This window comes from Myotis daubentonii, chromosome 4 (assembly GCF_963259705.1).
Source record: "Myotis daubentonii chromosome 4, mMyoDau2.1, whole genome shotgun sequence".
In the NCBI taxonomy this organism is placed as follows: domain Eukaryota; kingdom Metazoa; phylum Chordata; class Mammalia; order Chiroptera; family Vespertilionidae; genus Myotis; species Myotis daubentonii.
The window spans coordinates 16,981,207-16,999,068 of NC_081843.1; the positions used below are offsets into that span (position 1 = coordinate 16,981,207).

General features: G+C 44.0%; 1 protein-coding gene across 7 annotated transcripts in view; it reads right to left on the reverse strand.

The window, feature by feature from the left end:
- Positions 1–17,862, reverse strand: part of GLYR1 (glyoxylate reductase 1 homolog) — a 52,115-nt gene that overhangs the window by 2,881 nt on the left and 31,372 nt on the right. For 3 of the 7 annotated variants that reach the window (XM_059693055.1, XM_059693050.1, XM_059693054.1), the window contains 6 exons: positions 14,850–14,949; positions 8,806–8,916; positions 8,035–8,136; positions 6,932–7,094; positions 6,463–6,642; positions 6,027–6,151 (listed from right to left, as the gene is read on the reverse strand). In XM_059693055.1, the coding sequence (XP_059549038.1) occupies positions 6,027–6,151; positions 6,463–6,642; positions 6,932–7,094; positions 8,035–8,136; positions 8,806–8,916; positions 14,850–14,949 (781 nt within the window). Of the gene's footprint in view, positions 1–6,026; positions 6,152–6,462; positions 6,643–6,931; positions 7,095–8,034; positions 8,137–8,803; positions 8,917–14,849; positions 14,950–17,862 lie in introns of all 7 variants that reach the window. The other 4 variants (XM_059693056.1, XM_059693052.1, XM_059693053.1 and 1 more) reach the window with 3 other exon arrangements.

The following is a 17,862-nucleotide window of genomic DNA, read 5'->3' on the forward strand; positions in this document are numbered from 1 at the left end:
CCTCCCTTACATGGCTGGGTGGATTTTTTTAATTTATTTTTTTACTTGTTTTATTATTATTATTTTTTTAAAAATATATTTTATTGATTTTTTACAGAGAGGAAGGGAGAGAGATAGTTAGAAACATTGATGGGAGAGAAACATCGATCAGCCGCCTCCTGCACATCTACTGGGGATGTGCCCGCAACCCAGATACATGCCCTTGACCGGAATCGAACCTGGGACCTTTCAGTCCACAGCCCGATGCTCTATCCACTGAGCCAAACTGGTTTCGGCGGTTTTATTATTTTTAAAAAATATTTTTATTGATTTCAGAGAAGAGAGGGAGAGATAGAAACATCAATGATTCTATTATTGATGTTTCTATCTCTTCCTCCCTGAAATCAATAAAAATATATTTAAACAAACAAACAAACAAACAAAATCCATTTGGGGCCACCATAATTGTCCATTACAGCTCAGGTGAAGTTGTCAACTCAGAATGAAGGCTAAAGACTTTTCAGATAAAAGAAAACCACTCACTGCCAGCAGACCTGCATTACAGGAAATGCTAAAGCGAGTTTTCCCAGCTAAAAGGAAATAACACCAGAGAGAAATTCAATTCTTCAGAAAAGAATGGAAAGCACTGGAAATCGTAATTAGAAATATTATAAAATTATTTTTCTCTTAATTTCTTTAAAATACATATGACTAATTAAACATTATCTTATGGGTCTAAAACAAAGGCAGATAGAACACATAGGACCTTCTTCCTCTGAGCTCCAGCACTGGGGCAGCGGCATGGAGGAATCCAGGGACATATGGGGAGGAACTGGATTGTCTGGCATTGGAGCAAGTACTCAGGGGTGGCTTTCTCCCAGACAGGGGTGCTCGCAGGGATCATTCTTCCTATGCTGAGACCTCCTCTATCACAGAGCTGACTGGCAGCCAAATAGGAGATTCCATCAGCCAGGCTTACACTGTTTACTCCACAGTGCTGATTCCCTGAGACCCTGCCCCATCCAATTTGCAGCCCCACCCAAGCTGTTTGTAGCAGTTTTTCTGTATGACTGGCCTGTCCTGGTTCAGGCTTCAGGTTTTTGTAAAATCTCTCAAATAAGCATCAGCTGGCATCAAAATGCTCTATACCTATCAATAAGAGGCCCCAAACTAGGTACTAGCAGTAGCCTGCCTTGCTTCACAGCTTGGTGTGGCCTAGGCACTTCCAAGTCCAGCACAAGTAGCCACCATCTCCAGATTGCTCTGTATCTCCTCCCAGGTCATCCCAGGCAGTGGCTGACTTTGCACCTTTCAGGAGACCTCAGAGCCAGTGTACCCAGTGGTCGGCTTCAGACTATACCAGATGACAACTCTACACATCTACAAGTGACATACTCAAGTAGCAGATTCAGTGAGCACCAAAGCCCCACTGAAGCAAGTCCTGCTCCATAGGGGTGTCTCTTACACAGCAGCTCTTCCATTGTAGCTGCAGCTAGTCCTTACAGCCAATTGACCTGAAGGTCAATTTCTCCCAGTGACACCAACAACAATCAAGGCTCAATCACAACAAGACTGTGCACACAGCCTACACTGGGTGTACCTTGAGTGCCCAGCTCAAGTGACTGGGGAGGTGAGCCACTGGGCCTTACAGGACACCTACTACATAAGGCCACTACAAATTCCAGGAGACAGAGCAGCTCTATCTAATATATAGAAACAAACACAGGAAAGCAGCCAAAATGTGGACACACAGAAGTATGTCACAAATGAAAGTACAGAAGAAATCTCCAGAAAAAGAACTAAATGAAATGGAAGCAAACTAACTACTAGATATAGAGTTCAAAACAATGATTATAAGGATGCTCAAGGATCTACTGAGAGCTTCAAGGGACTTAGTGAGACTTTCAAGGATCTTAGAGAGAATTTCAAAGACATGAAAAAGGACCAGTCAGAAATTAAGCATACACTAACTGAAATAAAGAATAATTTATAGGGATTCAACAGTAGAGTAGAGTATTCCAAGAATCAAATCAATGATTTGGAATATGAGGAGGCAAAAAACACCCAATCAGAAGAGCAAAAAGAAAAAAGAATCCAAAAATGTGAAGATAGTGTAAGGAGCCTCAGGGACAACTTCAAGCGTACCCACATTTGCATTGTGGAGGTGCCAGAAGGAGAAGAGAGAGAGAGAGCAAGGTATTGAAAACCTATTTGAATAAATAATGACAGAAAACTTCCTTTATCTGGTGAAAGAAATAAACTTATAAGTCTAGGATGCACAGAGTCCTAAATAAGAGGAACCCAAAGAGACCCACACCAAGACACATCATAATTAAAATGCCAAACATTAAAGACAAAGAAAGAATCTTAAAAGCAGCAAGAGAAAAGCAGTTAGTTACATACAAGGGAATGCCCATATGACTGTCAGTTGATTTCTCAACAGAAATTTTGCAGGCCAGAAGGGAGTGGCAAGAAATAGTCAAAGTAATGAATAGCAAGGACCTACAACTAAGATTACTCTACCCAACAAAGCTCTCTTTTAGAATTGAAAGTCAAATAAAGAGCTTCACAGACAAGAAAAAGCAAAAGGAGTTCATCACCACCAAACCAGCATTACATGAAATGTTGAAGGGTTTTCTTTAGGAAGAAAAAAAAGGATAAAAAATGTTAACAATAAAATGCCAATAAATACATTATCTATCAACAATTTAATCTAAAAAACAAAATAAACGAACAAGGAATCTAACAAAATAAACTGATGAATAAAATAGAAACAGAGGCATGGGAACATGGAACAGACTGAAAAATCTCAGAGGGAAGAGGGGTGGGGAGTGCAGAAAGAGATTAACCAAAGAACTTATATGCATATATGCATTTCCTATGGACACAGGCAATAGAGTGGTGAAGGCCTAGGAGAGGCAGGAACCAGGTGGAGGGAACAAAAAAGGGGTACATCTGTAATACTCTCAACAATAAAGATTTAAATAAATAAATAAATGCAGAAAACAACAACAACCCCATAATTAAAAGAAAGACAGATATAGCACATAGGACACCTGTAACTTAAAGCAGGTGTTCTCAGCCTGGGGATTCTGGTAATGCCTGGGTATATTTTCTATGGATGGGGGTGCTGCTAGTATCTAGTGAGTAGAGGACAGAGATGCTGTTAACATCCTATAATGCACGGGACAGTTCCTACAACCAAATATCAATAGTACCTACATTGAGAAATCCTGCCTTAAAGGGTGAGGGACAGAGTGGTAAATCAATCTGTTTTTGGTAAATATTAACTCTAAGTAGGCTGCAAGTCCTAGAGCAAAGATAGAAGAAAAATTATGCCTCATTAAAAAGCCAATAGATATCTAATATGAAATTCTAAAAATGTATTCAAATAACATAAAAGAAGGCAAGGCAGGCCTGGCCAGTGTGGCTTGTGGTTAGAGTATATACCTGGGTTACAGGTTTGATGCCCAGCCCTGGTCAAGGTGCATGCAGGAGGCAACCAATTGATGTGTCTCTATCATATTGATGATTCTCTCTCTTTCTCTCCCCCCCTCCCCCAAAAAAGGCAAGAAAGGAGGAACAAACAAAAGCCAGAAGGGAGAAACAGCAATCAAATGTTTGGTAGCTTTGAATTTAACCATACAATAGACTTCAAGACAGATTAAATGTTAAAGGACTATTTAACTTTAAGATCCAATCAGCAGGGAGCTTAAAGTCACACTATCCAAACAAATGGTCAGAAAGTGCCATGCTCCATTGAGAAATCAACTAATATGTTTATTTCCAAGCTAATGAAGGAGGGTGAAGGCAAGTCAGAAATCACCTCATAGAGAAGTGTTGCCAACACAAACCACACACAAAACCCTTTGTTAAAGATAAGCTTATCAATAAAAAATTGATAAAATACATGCGGAATCTACTGCCAAGAGAGAACCCACAGGTGAAACAAACAGGAGAAACATGAAACTGTACTGCAACTTAAAAGAGTGAAATAGCCCTAGCCAGTTTGGCTCAGTGGATAGAGTGCTGGCCTGAAGACTGAAGGGTCGTGAGTTCGATTCTGGTCAAGGATATGTATCTTGGTTGCATCCCCGGCCTGTCAGGCACGTGAGGAGGCAACTAACTGATGTGCCTCTCTCACATTGATGTCTCTGTCTCTCCCTCTCCCTTCCACTCTCATTAAAAATCCATGGAAAAATATCCTCAGGTGAGGATTAACAAAACAAACAAAAAAGAGTGAAATAAGTACTTTGAGAAATTCAGGCAAGTAAGAACAGAAGACATAGAATTTAGGGACAGAAGACTATAAACTATGAAAAGGCAGGTCTGAAAAGAGCAGTATGCTATTTTTTTACTGGAATCAGCCACTTGAGACCTGTAAGTATTTAACTTAAATGAAAATGTGTATCAGCTTTTAACATCTGAAGCTACAGCTTCTATAATAAATGAGTGGGAATGGAACCCACCACTTTTCAGCTGTTTTTTAAAAAATATTTTTTTATTGATTTCAGATAGGAGGGGAGAGGGAGAGAGAGATAGAAACATCAATGATGAGAAGTAATCACTGATTGCCTGTCTTCTGCACGCCCCCTACTGGGGATTGAGCCAGCAATCGGGCATGTGCCCTTGACCGGAATTGAACCCGGGACTTTTCAGTCCACAGGCCAATGCTCTATCCACTGAGCCAAACCGGCTAGGGCCAGCTGTTTTTTAAGATTATGTTTCTATCAGGTTGAGATAAGAAAGCTGAACTTCTAAACAACTGTTTTCAATAAGTGCATGTGTAGGTGCTTAATAAATGTCATTCAAAAAATGTTAATGATTAAACACTCTAATTAATAGGCAGATATTGTCAGAATGGATAAAAATGTAAGCCCCAATTATAGACTGTCTACAAAAGATACAATTTAAAGGCACAGACTGAAAGTAAATGGATGGAAAAAGATATATCATGAAAACAGTAAGAATGAGAAGGCTGTAGTAGTGATATTAAAATCAGACAATAGATTTCAAGACAAAGACTGAGAGACATCCTATATAATAAAAGGCTAATGTGCAAATAATAGACCAAAAGGCAGAATGACAGGCCACTATGATGCACACTGACCACCAGGGGGCAGACGCTCAACGCAGGAGGGAGTGGGAGTGCCACTCAGCCAGAAGCCAGGCTCATGGCTGGCGAGTGCAGCGGCAGTGGCGGGAGCATCTCCTGCCTCCATGGCAGCACTAAGGATGTCTGACAGCTTAGGCCCGCTCCCAATGGAGGCCTAAACCATCAGTTGGACATCCCCCAAGGGCTCCCAGACTGGAAGAGGGTCCAGGCCAGGCTGAGGAACACCCCCTGAGTGCACGAATTTTGTGCACCAGGCCTCTAGTTTCATAATAATAATGAAAGGGCAAATTCATCAGGAAAACATAATAAACAAGAGTTTCAAAGGCATTAAGCAAAATGGACAGAATTAAAGAAACAGATAATATCATGATTATAGTGGGGAAATTTTACTATCTCTCTCTCAGTGACTGAAAGAAGCAGAAGAAACATCAGTAAAGATGATCAGAAAAACACTAACAACCATCTTGACCAAACTGATATCTGTGGAACACAGCACCCAGCAACTGCAGAACAGTCTTATTAAGTGCACACAGCACACCCAGCAACAACTATTGGGCTACAAAACAAAACAAGTCTGAATAAATTTAATGGGCTAAAAATCATATAGGGCAGTCTTTGGCCGCAAAGGAGATCCATTACAAATCAATAACCACTAGACAATTAGGAAAACCCTAAATATTTGATAAAATGTAAAGTAATCCACAGGTCAAAGAAGGAATCAAAAGAAAAGCAAGCGTGGCTCAGAAGGAAGTGTCTAGTTTTTAATGGACCTTTTAGAAAAGGCAGGTCTAAAATCAATGACCTAACATTTCACCCTGAGAGATTAGACCAGATAGCAAAGAAAAGCAAAAGTAAGTAGAAGGGAGGAATAACAAGAAAAACAAAGGGAAGGGTGTTGGGACTTGTGCCACTGGCTCTTGCAGTTAGTTACCTCATTGGCTGCAGCTGCCATAGGAGTTGGATGGTTGACGGCATCGCCCAGCGCAATGGCTAAGCGAAGATCCTTCTGAATGTATTTCAGGTAGAAATCAGGTTTAAAGTTTCCTTGCAGAATATCTGAGGAGAGAAAGCCACTTATCAGAACAATTAGTAGGACCCTAAATAAGAAACTACCTGCAAGTACCACCAGGGTTCAACACATAGCATTTCTCCTCCCCTCAGACACCCAAGATACAAGTTTCCAGCCTGTACCCCCAAATCCTATCTGCCGTGTCTCTGGACCCTCACTACCTGGGGCTATGGAGAGGGTGCATCTTTCATACCTAATGAGCCCCTGAAGAGACTGTTGTGACAGTGGCCTTACCCAGTTTCTCAGCTCTAATAATAATAATAAAAAAAAGCAAGAAGAGAGGCCTATGACAACTTACTTTGGCACTTCTGGTCCAGAAAGATGCTGGCCAATTGTCCTTGATTGAGAATGTCCAAGAATGTCTGCTGGGACTGGCCTGTCACTTGGGCCAGGGTCAACCCCTCAGCGATAGTTGCCATGAAGCTCCCCTGGACCATGTTCACAATCAGCATCATTTTGGCTGCATTGCCAACCTCACCTGCCCAGGGCAAAGAATCATGGTCACTTCCCAAGAATCCGACAGGCAGGGACTTTCTATCCCCCTCATCAATGCTCAGACCCACCTCTACAACCAGGGAAGACCCCATTCACCTGCCCCTGACAGAACTGGCTCTGACCCTCTGGTTCTTCCTCCTTCCAGGCACTGACTGTGCAAATCAAAGAAAACCTTCCCACAGGGGCCCCAGGCTGAAAGGCCATGTGGAATTGACGTTGTCATCAGTGCAGTCTAGGGGGAATGTGGCCCAACAGGTAGGCAGGTATGTTACCGAGAAAGAAGGAGGTCTTCCCCATGGCCTGGAAGCAGCTGCTGCAGTCCTCATATAAGCCCCTGTCTCCGGCTGCTAAGATCACCAACATCCCATCATTAGACAGCTGCTGGTTCCCTGAGACTGGGGCTTCCAGAAAGCGGCCCCCCCTGGACACAATCACCTGGAAAGGAAAGTCACAGCTTCTGGAGTCCTTGCCTCTCTCATGGGTCTTGGGCAGGGAGCAAAGAGGGTCCTTGGGTGGAAGTACTTGGCCCTCCACATGGAAGCCCCAAAGCCGACATCTGTACAAAGGTGCTGGACTAATGCTGTGGGAGGGTCAGCAGATATCCTCCAACAGATGCCTGACTCACATGTAGTAAAGAGAGGCTAGGCTCCTCACAAGTTCCCATTTACTCTGAATTTCTTATAAAGACCAGAGATTATAACCAAACATGGCTGTGCCAACTGCTTGGTTGTCTACACCTCCTATGAACACCGCCCTTCCCGGACTTCACTCTTTGAACACACATGAGCCAGAAGTCATCACTCCCTCACTTGGGCCCAGCAGCTCAGGCAGGAGGAATACTCTGCAGATAGATGCTTAAACCAAAAATGCTGGGCTGACAGCCTGGACTGCTTCTCACTGTGAGGCTGGCAACTATGGGATCTGATGCCCATCTCAGCTAGGCAGCATCTCTCCTCTCATGGCCACTTAGATTAACTGTGACTTTGAAGGTAGAGAATGAAGACAGGCTAGTCCCAAGGCTATTGGCCTCACTTCTTCTCTCCTCTCTGGCTTTGGCTCTAGAGCAGTGGTTCTCAACCTTCTGGCCCTTTAAATACAGTTCTCATGTTGTGACCCAACCATAAAATTATTTTTGTTGCTACTTCATAACTGTAATGTTGCTACTGTTATGAATTGTAATGTAAATATCTGATATGCAGGATGGTCTTAGGCGACCCCTGTGAAAGGGTCATTCGACTGCCAAAGGGGTCGCGACCCACAGGTTGAGAACCGCTGCTCTAGAGTAACCAAGTTGTCCACACTTGGGCATGGTCAGCTTAGGTCTTGGGATCCAACCAAAAGGATGCTGGAGGGCCAGCCTGAACAAGGCTGCTACCTGGGCCAGCTCGGTGACTGTGTCAGCATCCACTGTTGACATGTCCACGTAGCACTTTCCAGGACGGATCCCTTGCAGTACACCACTGGGGCCCAGCACCAGCTGTGGGGACACAAGGGAGAAGCAATAGCCCAGGCCCCCAGCCAGATACCCAGGAACCCCTTAGACCCAAAGTCAGAATTCATTTGCTTTTTTGGTTCATTTCCTGATAAGGAGCTAATAAATATTAAGGCTGAAAAGGGAAAAGCAAGTAAATAAGCAAGGGAAAGAAAAGTATTTCTGGTATGTTCCCATTTATCTTTCAAAATAGTAAATTTCTATTAAAAACTTCCCATTTAAAAGATGGAATCTCACTGTTTCAGTTTTGGGGCTTCTTTAGATCTACTTGGATTAGACTAGTCATCAGTTTAACAAGATGACTACTGCACTTGAACTTTTAAAACATACAAATACAGTGATAGCCAAACATAGGAACTTGGCACATAGACCAAAAGCACACATAGCCCCAAAGCTTCCAGCTCAATAAGAATATACCACAGACCATTTTAGAAGACCTCAGGGATCCTAGCCATTTTCATTCTTTGTTCTGAATTAAAGGAAGTCTGTATTCAATTTATGCAAACACCCTTCATAATGGGAGATGGCCCCCAGATGGGAAATTCAACCCCCCACATGCAGACACTCACTCCGTATGCAGGGGAGAAGGGGAGGAGGCCAGCCAGCTTTCCTGGCCACAATCTGAGACGCTGAGGGGAGGGAGGGGATCCTTACATCCTTGGCCGCCTTTGGATCCGACACACAGGCAAAGGTGATGTCACAAGTTGAAACAACTTCAGCGGGGGTTCTTCCTAGGCGGGCCCCCTCCTGGATGAACAAATCACACTGCAAAAGTCACAGATCCTAACGTGAGCTGCAGGCATTGCACAACAAACACGACAGCCAGGCCAGAGATACGGTGCCCAGTCCTCCTGGCTGGCCTCCCAAGGCAGGAGACAGGCTGAGGATGGGAGCCCCAGACACCAGAGCTGGTGGTCTGACTTCTTGGGGGAAGTGGATGGGGCTTCTTCAGGACTGTTTTGTGTTTTCACATACTTGGTGCCTAGATGATGTTTTACTTGACAGTAAGAACAAAACAAGTATCTGCCGAAGGATTCCTGTTTGAAGACAGGATGTAAACAGTGCCTGTTTGCAGCCCTGCGTGGCTAACTTGGCTACGGCAAAACCACGCAGTGCCCTGCGTTATCAGCACTGTGCTAGGGAAGCAGGGCTGGGGCCCGGAGGCTGCCATCCCTTACTATGTTTCTGGGGGTCTGAAAACACTAATTTAGTGCAATACCCGTTTTCAAAGGCATTTAAAAAGTAATTAGAATAACTTGAACCTACTATTTTGTATCCAACGTTTAACATTTTGTAAGGCCCTAACCGGTTTGGCTCAGCAGAGCGTCGCCCTGCGGACTCAAGGGTCCCAGGTTCGGTCAAGGGCATGTACCTTGGTTGCGGGCACATACCCAATAGGGAGTGTGCAGGAGGCAGCAATCGATGTCTCTCTCTCATCGATGTTTCTTTCTTCTTCTTCTTTTTTTTTTTTAAATATATTTTATTGATTTTTCAGAGAGAGGAAGGAAGAGGGATAGAGTTAGAAACATTGATCAGCTGCCTCCTGCACACCTCCTACTGGGGATGTGCCCGCAACCAAGGTACATGCCCTTGGCCGGAATCGAACCTGGGACCTTTCAGTCCGCAGGCCAATGCTCTATCCACTGAGCCAAACCGGTTAGGGCTCTCATCGATGTTTCTAACTCTCTATCCCTTCCCCTTCCTCTCTGTAAAAAATCAATAAAATATATTTAAAAAAGTAATTTGTAAGGCTTACATTTACCCATATTGCCTCTCATTATTATCACTTACAATGAATGGCTGTAAAATATTCCATCAAGAGACATATCTGGATTTACCTAATGGCTCCACTGCAGTTTGATATTTGGACTGCTTTTAATTATAAATGACTCCAACAAATATCCTTATGTTTTCAATTTAGACTTGTAAGAATAAAACAGGCTCAAATGGTTTTCATGCTCTTAATAAATGTAGACAAATGGTTTTTCAATAGGGCTGAGAATATATAATGATCACCAACAAGGTCTCAAATCACCAGCACAGAGTACATCATTTAAAAACAACAATCAATCAAGCATACATAAATACATTAAAATTTTATCCTACTTGATTTAACCAGCTAAAAATAGCAACTTTTTATCTGACCTATTTTGAGTACTCCTGATAACTAAACCTTTTAAATACTTTTGTTTTTAAATTGTTTACTCTTCTGTAAGCTACTTCTTTATTTAATAATTCTTTATTATTGAAAGTATTACATATGTCCCCTTTTTTCCTCCCTTGACCTCCTCCAGACCCCCCCACCCTCCCAGGCCTTCAGCACCCTATTGTCTGTGTCCATGGGTTATGCACATATGCATACAAGGTCTGTGAGCTACTTCTTTTATATATTGCTGAATGTGAGCTACTTTTTATCTTAAGAGTTATCAAACTATGTGTTTCATAAAATCAACATATTACCCTTTTCTATCATCTTTGCTATAAAGCATTTTTAATTGGTGTACCTTTCACTTTTGTTTATTTTTTGTTGTGGGGAGTATTATTAAAAACTATCCATCTTTTGTATGGTGCCAGGTGGGTACAGGGAATGTTATTGGGGGGAACATTGTAAAGTATATGATTGTCTAAACACTATGTTGTATATCTGAAACTAATACAAAAATAATACTGAATGTAAATTATAATTGAGAAAAAGAAAAAAAAACTACATATCTTTTTCTTTAGTGATTCTGATTGTGTCTTAGGCTTAGAAAGATCTATGTTAATATTTAGTTGTCTTTCCTTTTTTAAAAAATATTTTTTTATTGATTTTAGAGAGAGGGAGGGACGGGGAGAGAGAGAGGGGGAGAGAAACATGGACGAGAGAGAGAGAGACAGAGAATGGACAAGAGAGAGAAACATCAATCAGATGCCTTCTGCACACCCCCTAATGGGGATGGAGCCTGCAACCAGGTATGTGCTCTGATCAGGAATCAAACGCTCAAACTTTCAGTGTATGGGATGATGCTCCAATCGAGCCACATCGGCCAGGGATATTTAGTTTTATTTCCTTCTGGTTTTTCCTTTGAAAAAAAAATGTAGTAATCTATCTGGAATATATTTTATTATGTGGTAAGAAGTAAGATTAATATTTCCTCCAATTTCTAATCAGTTGTTCTGAACATACTTACTGACCAACCCTTCTTCAACATCACTGATTCACAGTGCGATGGCTCTATCAGAGGAAGTCCTAGGCTTTCTGGGCTACCCGATAGGTCTGTATCTTTACTACAGCACACATCATCTTGGTGAATTTACATTATTATGTTTTTACATTTGCTTGGGAGAAGACCTCCTCATTACTGAAAATTTTAAAATGTTCCATCTTTTTCCCAGAAGGACCACAGGATTATTTATTTATTTATTAAAAAAAATATTTTTATTGATTTCAGAGAGAAAGGGAAAGGGAGAGAGAAAAACATCGATGAGAGAATCATTGATCAGCTGCCTCCTGCACGCACCCAACTGGGGATTGAGCCCGCAACCAGGGCATGTGCCCTTGGCTGGAATCGAACCTGGGACCCTTCAGTCCACAGGCCGACGCTCTATCCACTAAGCCAAACTAGCTAGGGCAGAATCATTTTTATTAAGATCCTTTTATAAAAATTCCATGGGGACTGTCCTAAGGATTAAATGGCTTTTCAAAGATGACATTTACTACATAACTTGTGTCAGGCACTGTGCTGAGTACTTTACATCATCTCATTTAACCTTCATACCCCCATGACGCTGGGGCTTTTGCTGTCCATTATTTTACAGATCTAGGGAGGTAAACTATTTCACTGAAGCCCTAGGGCAAGCAGCAGAGTGTGACTTGGACTAGGTCGGCCCTACTCCAAACCCAAGTTCTACCTGCTTTGCTCTCCTGCCTTCCTGTAAATGAATCAGGAAGGAATGCCCTTGTTTGTAACATTTCTGCATTTTAATCATGAAAACAGGAAGACCAGAGGCACTTCTATCAAAGAGGAATGTACTTATAAGCAAACCCCCTGGTTCTCCTGATGTTCTGCCACTGTGTACCTCTAGGTTTCCTGACTACTCAAGCCTTGAATCACAAACTACCCTGTCGATGAAGCCTCTGAGATCCACTCCTGACTTAGGTCCCCACAGTGCCCAGCACCTGAAGCAATCCCTTAGCACGGCCTTCAGTGCCCTCTTCAACTCTTCAACCCATTTTTGTTATTCTTGAAAAGGACTTTGTTTCAGCAAAGTGAATTTCTTACTTTGCTAGAACATTTTTGTTAACCCAAATACATCAGCTCTGCCAACTCCTTCAGCAATCACACCTTATTTCAGCTCTCGAACCTGTGCACATAAAGAGACATGCACCCAGTCATTTCACAAATACATGCTCAGCCACACCTTGTTCCTCAAGAAGCTGGTCCTTTCTCAGTCTTTCTTTTGTTCCTGGCAAGTACAGTGTTTAATTTCCTGGTACTCAGATGACAGTTCTTCATCTTTTCTTGAATGACAACTTAATGGGAGCCAGGGCCTCCATTACAAAAGGTACACATTAACAGCTTTGGAATTCCAAGGCAGGGCCACACAGACCCGTGGAAGTTGTGGGCTGCCACCTTAGGTTAAGAACTTCTAAATGTGTTCTGTCCAATATGGTAGCCACTAGCCAAATAGGAGTACTTATTTTTGTTAATCCTTACTACCAATGACATTTTTTCCATTGATTTTTAGAGAGAGTGGAAGGGAGGGGGAGAGACAGAGAGACACACTGATGTGAGAGACACATCAATTGGCTGCCTCCCGCACGTGTCCCGATTGGGGCCAGGGATTAAGCCAGCAACCTAAGTACATGCCCTTGATCTGAATCAAACCTGGGACCCTTTAGTCCACAGGCCGACGACTTAACCACTGAGAAAAACTGGCTAGGGCCAAAGGGGACTATTTTTAAAAATATATATATTTTATTGATTTTTTTATAGAGAGGAAGGGAGAGGGAGAGAGAGTTAGAAACATCGATGAGAGAGAAACACCGATCAGCCGTCTCCTGCACACTCCCTACTGGGGATATACCTGCAACCAAGGCACATGCCCTTGACTGGAATCGAACCCGGGACCCTTCAGTCTGCAGGCCGACGCTCTATCCACTGAGCCAAACCGGTTAGGGCCAAAGGGGACTCTTTTAATTTAAGTGAAATAAAATTAAAAATTCAATTATTTAGTTGTACTAGCCTTGATTCAAGTATTCAAGAGCCACAGGTAAGCCACTGTGCCTAGCAGGGCAGGCTGTGCCCACAGGCTCAGCATACAGGCCACAGGAATCCTAGAAGGCCTGTCTTTGCTGACAATTACTATGGGCTGCCGGTTTTTATGACAGAGGTGGATGGGACCCTTCATTGATATTTGACTTTAATAAGTGGGTAAGGATATATTTTTTTGTCTATGTTCTGTTTCAACTTATGTAGATTATTATAAATTGATGTAAACCACATGAGAAGAAAATGTTAATAAAAAAATGCAAAGCCCCTCCTCCCCCAAAAAAGAGCCCCATGTGGTTAGTGACTACCAAACTAGATAGTGCAGATACAGAACATCATCACAGCAGAATGCTGTATGCACAGCTAACACAATCCAACTGAATACAGTACAGTCACTGAAAAGGGTGCTGTAGATCTATCTATACACATTCCTTACCAATGACTTCATAATACACACTCATATTTTGTGAACATGGAAAAAAGAATGCAAACACCTAACATGGGCTAGCTCAGGTAATAGCAGAGAGGGAGGAATTTTCCTTTTTTATTTTTGTTAATCCTCACCCAACGATATTTTTTCCATTGCTTTTTAGAGGGAGGGAGGGAGGGAGGGAAAGAGGGAGAGAGAAACAGAGAGAGAGAAAGAAAAAGGAAGAGAGAGAGAGAGAAAGAGAGAGAGAGAGAGAGAGAGAGAGAGAGAGAGAGAGAGAGAGAGAGAAAGAGAGGAATCGAACCTACAACACTTTGGTGTGGAAGGCAATGCTCCAACCACTGGGAAACACCTGCCAGTGCAAATTTTCACTTTGTTTTATATTCCTGGATATCTATCTTCTATAATAATAAAAGCATAGTATGCTAATTAGACCGGACATCCTTCCGGACGACCTTCCAGACGAAACTGGGGTTGCGAGGGAAGCTGGTGCCAGCAGCTGGCAGCCAGAGGAAGGAAGGCCTACTCTTGCACAAATTTCATGCCTCTAATTTTTTTAAATAAATAAACACACACAGACACACACATACACATTTTTTACTCACTTTAGAGAGAGAGGAAGGGAGAGGGAGAGTAACATTGATGAGAGAGAGAAACATTGACTAGTTGTATCCCACAAGCACCCTTGATTGGGGATCAAATCCGAACCTGGGTATGTGCTCTGAGTGGAAATCAAACCAGCAACCTTTCAGTGCATGGGATGATACTCAACCAACTGAGCAACACAGGCCATGGCACCCCTGGGTACTTTTAAATATTTAGTTTCTATACTAATACTCTAAGCTTATTTGTCTACATATCTACCTGCTTGAATAATAGTGTGGCTCCTCCTACTCTACCACATGCAGAATGCTGAGTGAAGACATCAGGAAGACATTCCCATCTTTAGTTACCCCAACTCCATGGGTCAAGGTTTGTTCCCTCCCTGCTGACAAGCACCACTCATTAATGCTTACTTTTTCTGCAGTCCGGTTCCAGACAGTCACCGTGTGACCCATTTTTAATAGGTTGGAGACGATGCCACTTCCCATCAGGCCGAGGCCCAAAAATCCTATCCTGAAAAAGAGAGAGACTGATTAGTTTGGGGAGGAGTGGAAGGGACAGGGTAAGGTATCCTGAATGCAGCACAGACTCTGCTTTCTCATAAACCTGGGGCGGGAGCTCAGACCACCAGAAACATCGCTCAGCGGTGTTCTGACACCATGAGCACTGAGCCAGATGTGGCGCATGCAGATTGTGCCTTTTCTTATTATGCCATCGCTTAAGTGTCCCTAGATTTAAAAGGGCATTTCTAAAGCCCTGACTGCCACAGAAAGAATGATGGTTTAGGTGTTCCAAATCATTTCCTTGATGCTTTGATAGAGAGTCTGAGCTTACAATTCCGTAACAGTGAGAAAGCAGACATTTGTCTTCGGCTTTGCAGGAGTTTTGAGCTCTAGGTCTTCAGATGCCTCTTGAAAGCATAACAGGATCCATGACAAGTAACTGAAGTGTCAGAGCCAGCCACCTTCCTCAACTGCAGAAATCTGGGACCCAGTCTTCCCTCTCCTCTCCAGGCTCCAAACCTATGCTACCTTTGCATTCTTTCTATTAGCAGAGACAAGCCATGTCTCTCTTCTTCAAAGCTTTGCCTGAGCTTTGGAGCCAAACTTTCCCAGTGCACGAATTCTTCCCAAATCTGCCTTCTCCTGCACCTTTCCCCATTACCACTGTCTGCTGGCCTACCCCTCTCTGCTCTCTACCACACCCTTCTAACTGTAGGCCCATTATGATCCTTTATCATGCTCTGTGTACCTTCACTTCCTATAGCCTGCTTCTTTCTGCAACCCCAAGAACTTGGGGACTCCTGCTTTTACAGATGATTTTACCCTGCCCAAATGTCTTTTCTTGGTTCCTGTATTTCTTTATTATCTCTCCTGGCATGTGACTTGGCTCAACTATGCCTCTTCATTTCTTATTACATTATGTTGTAGTTTTCACCTCGGGCTTTCTCTCAGCTCTGGACACACTCTGCAGCTTCTCCACTTTGACCTGTGTTATCCTTTCAGTATTTCTGATCTCTGGTGAGAATCTGCAGCCACTTCTGCAAACTGGCTTTCCTACTCAGTTTCCCCTAATCCTTGCTGGAATATGCACTTCTCACACTCTCTGTCCCAGACAGCAGTTATCAGAATCAAATGTAAAAAATGGAACAGGATCTGAATAGACACTTCTCTAAAGAGGAGAGACATATGTCCAATAGACATGAAAAAACGCTCAAGGTCACTAATCGTCAGGAAGATGCAAATTAAAACTCCAACAAGGTATCACCTCACACTTGTCAGAATGGCTATCTACACTAATAAAAGAGAAAAATGGTAATTGGCATACGACGATACCCTTTTCATTGGCTAATCAGGGCTATATGCAAATTAACTGCCAACTATGATTGGCAGTTAACTGCCAACAAGATGGTGGTTAATTTGCATATGTAGGCACAATGCAGGGAGGCGAAAGGGAAAGCAGGAAGAAGCCCCCTGCCACTGACAGTGATCGGAAACCCAGGGGGGAGCTAAGAGCCGCCTTTGCCCTGCCCCCCAGCCATGATTGGAGAATCAGACGCCTTTGCCACCCTGGCCAGTGATAGCAGGAAGGAGGGGTGGAGCCAGCGATGGGAGCTGGACACAGTCGAAGCTGGCAGTCCCGGGAGCTAGGGGTCCCTTGCCCAAGCCTAAAGCGGAGCCCACGATCGCGGGGCCGCTGCACCTGCAGGTCCCCGCTGCCCGGGCTGGACGCCTAGGCCAGAGGCGTTAGGCCTGGGCAGGGGCGGAGCCTGCAACCGCAGGGAGCTGGGGGTCCCCTGCCCAGGCCTGACACCTCTGCCGGAGGCCTCAGGCCTGGTCAATGGGCCGATCCGGTGATTGGTGATCGAAGGGTGATGAGGGTCAACTCCTCTGGCCGCCGAGGCATCAGGCCTGGGTGGGGGGCTGAGCCGGGGATTGGGGGGATATGATGGTCCCCTTCCCCAGGCCTGAAGCCTGGGTCAGAGGCGTCAGGCTTGGGCGGGGGGTGGAGCAAGCGATCAGAGGGAGATGGGGGTCCCCTGCCCAGGCATGATTCCTGGGCCAGAGGCCTCAGGCCTGGGCGGGGGCCAGAGCCAGTGATAGGGGGAAATGGGGGTCCCCTGTCCGAGCCTGATACCTCTGGCGGAGGCGTCAGGCCTGGGCAAGGGGCCGATCAGGTGATCAGAGGGTGATGGGGGTCTACGCCTCTGGCTGAGGCATCAGGCCTGGGCTGGGGGCAGAACCAGTGATGGGGGGAAATGAGGGTCCCCTGCCCAGGCCTGACACCTCTGTCAGAGGCGTCAGGCCTGGGCAAGGGGCTGATCCTGCGATTGGAGGGTGATGGGGGTCAACGCCTGAGGGTTCCCAGTATGTGAGAGGGGGCAGGCTGGGCTGAGGGACACTCCCCGCCCCCACACCCAGTGCACGAATTTCGTGCACCGGGCCCCTAGTCATCAATAAATCAACAAACAAGTGCTGGCTAGGATGCGGAGAAGGGAACCCCAGTGCACTGTTGGTGGTAATGTAGACTGGTGGAACCACTGTGGAAAACAGTATCAGTTTCCTCAAAAAATTAAAAATGGAACTGCCTTTTGACCCAGCAATCCCACTTCTGGGTATATATACCCTAAGAATCCTTAGTATAGCAGCCTTATCTACAATAGCCAAAATATGGAAACAGGCCAAGTGCCCATCAGTAGATGAGTAGATAAAAAAGTTGTGGTACATTTACACAATGGAATACTTAGTATGCGGCTATAAAAAAGAAGGAATTCTTACTTTTTGCAACAACATGGATGGACCTGGAGATTGCTATGCTAAGTGAAATAAGGCAGTCGGAGAAAGACAAAGACTATATGATCTCACTAATATGTGGAATCTAATGCACAAAATAAACTGATGAACAAAATAGAACCAGAGGCATGGA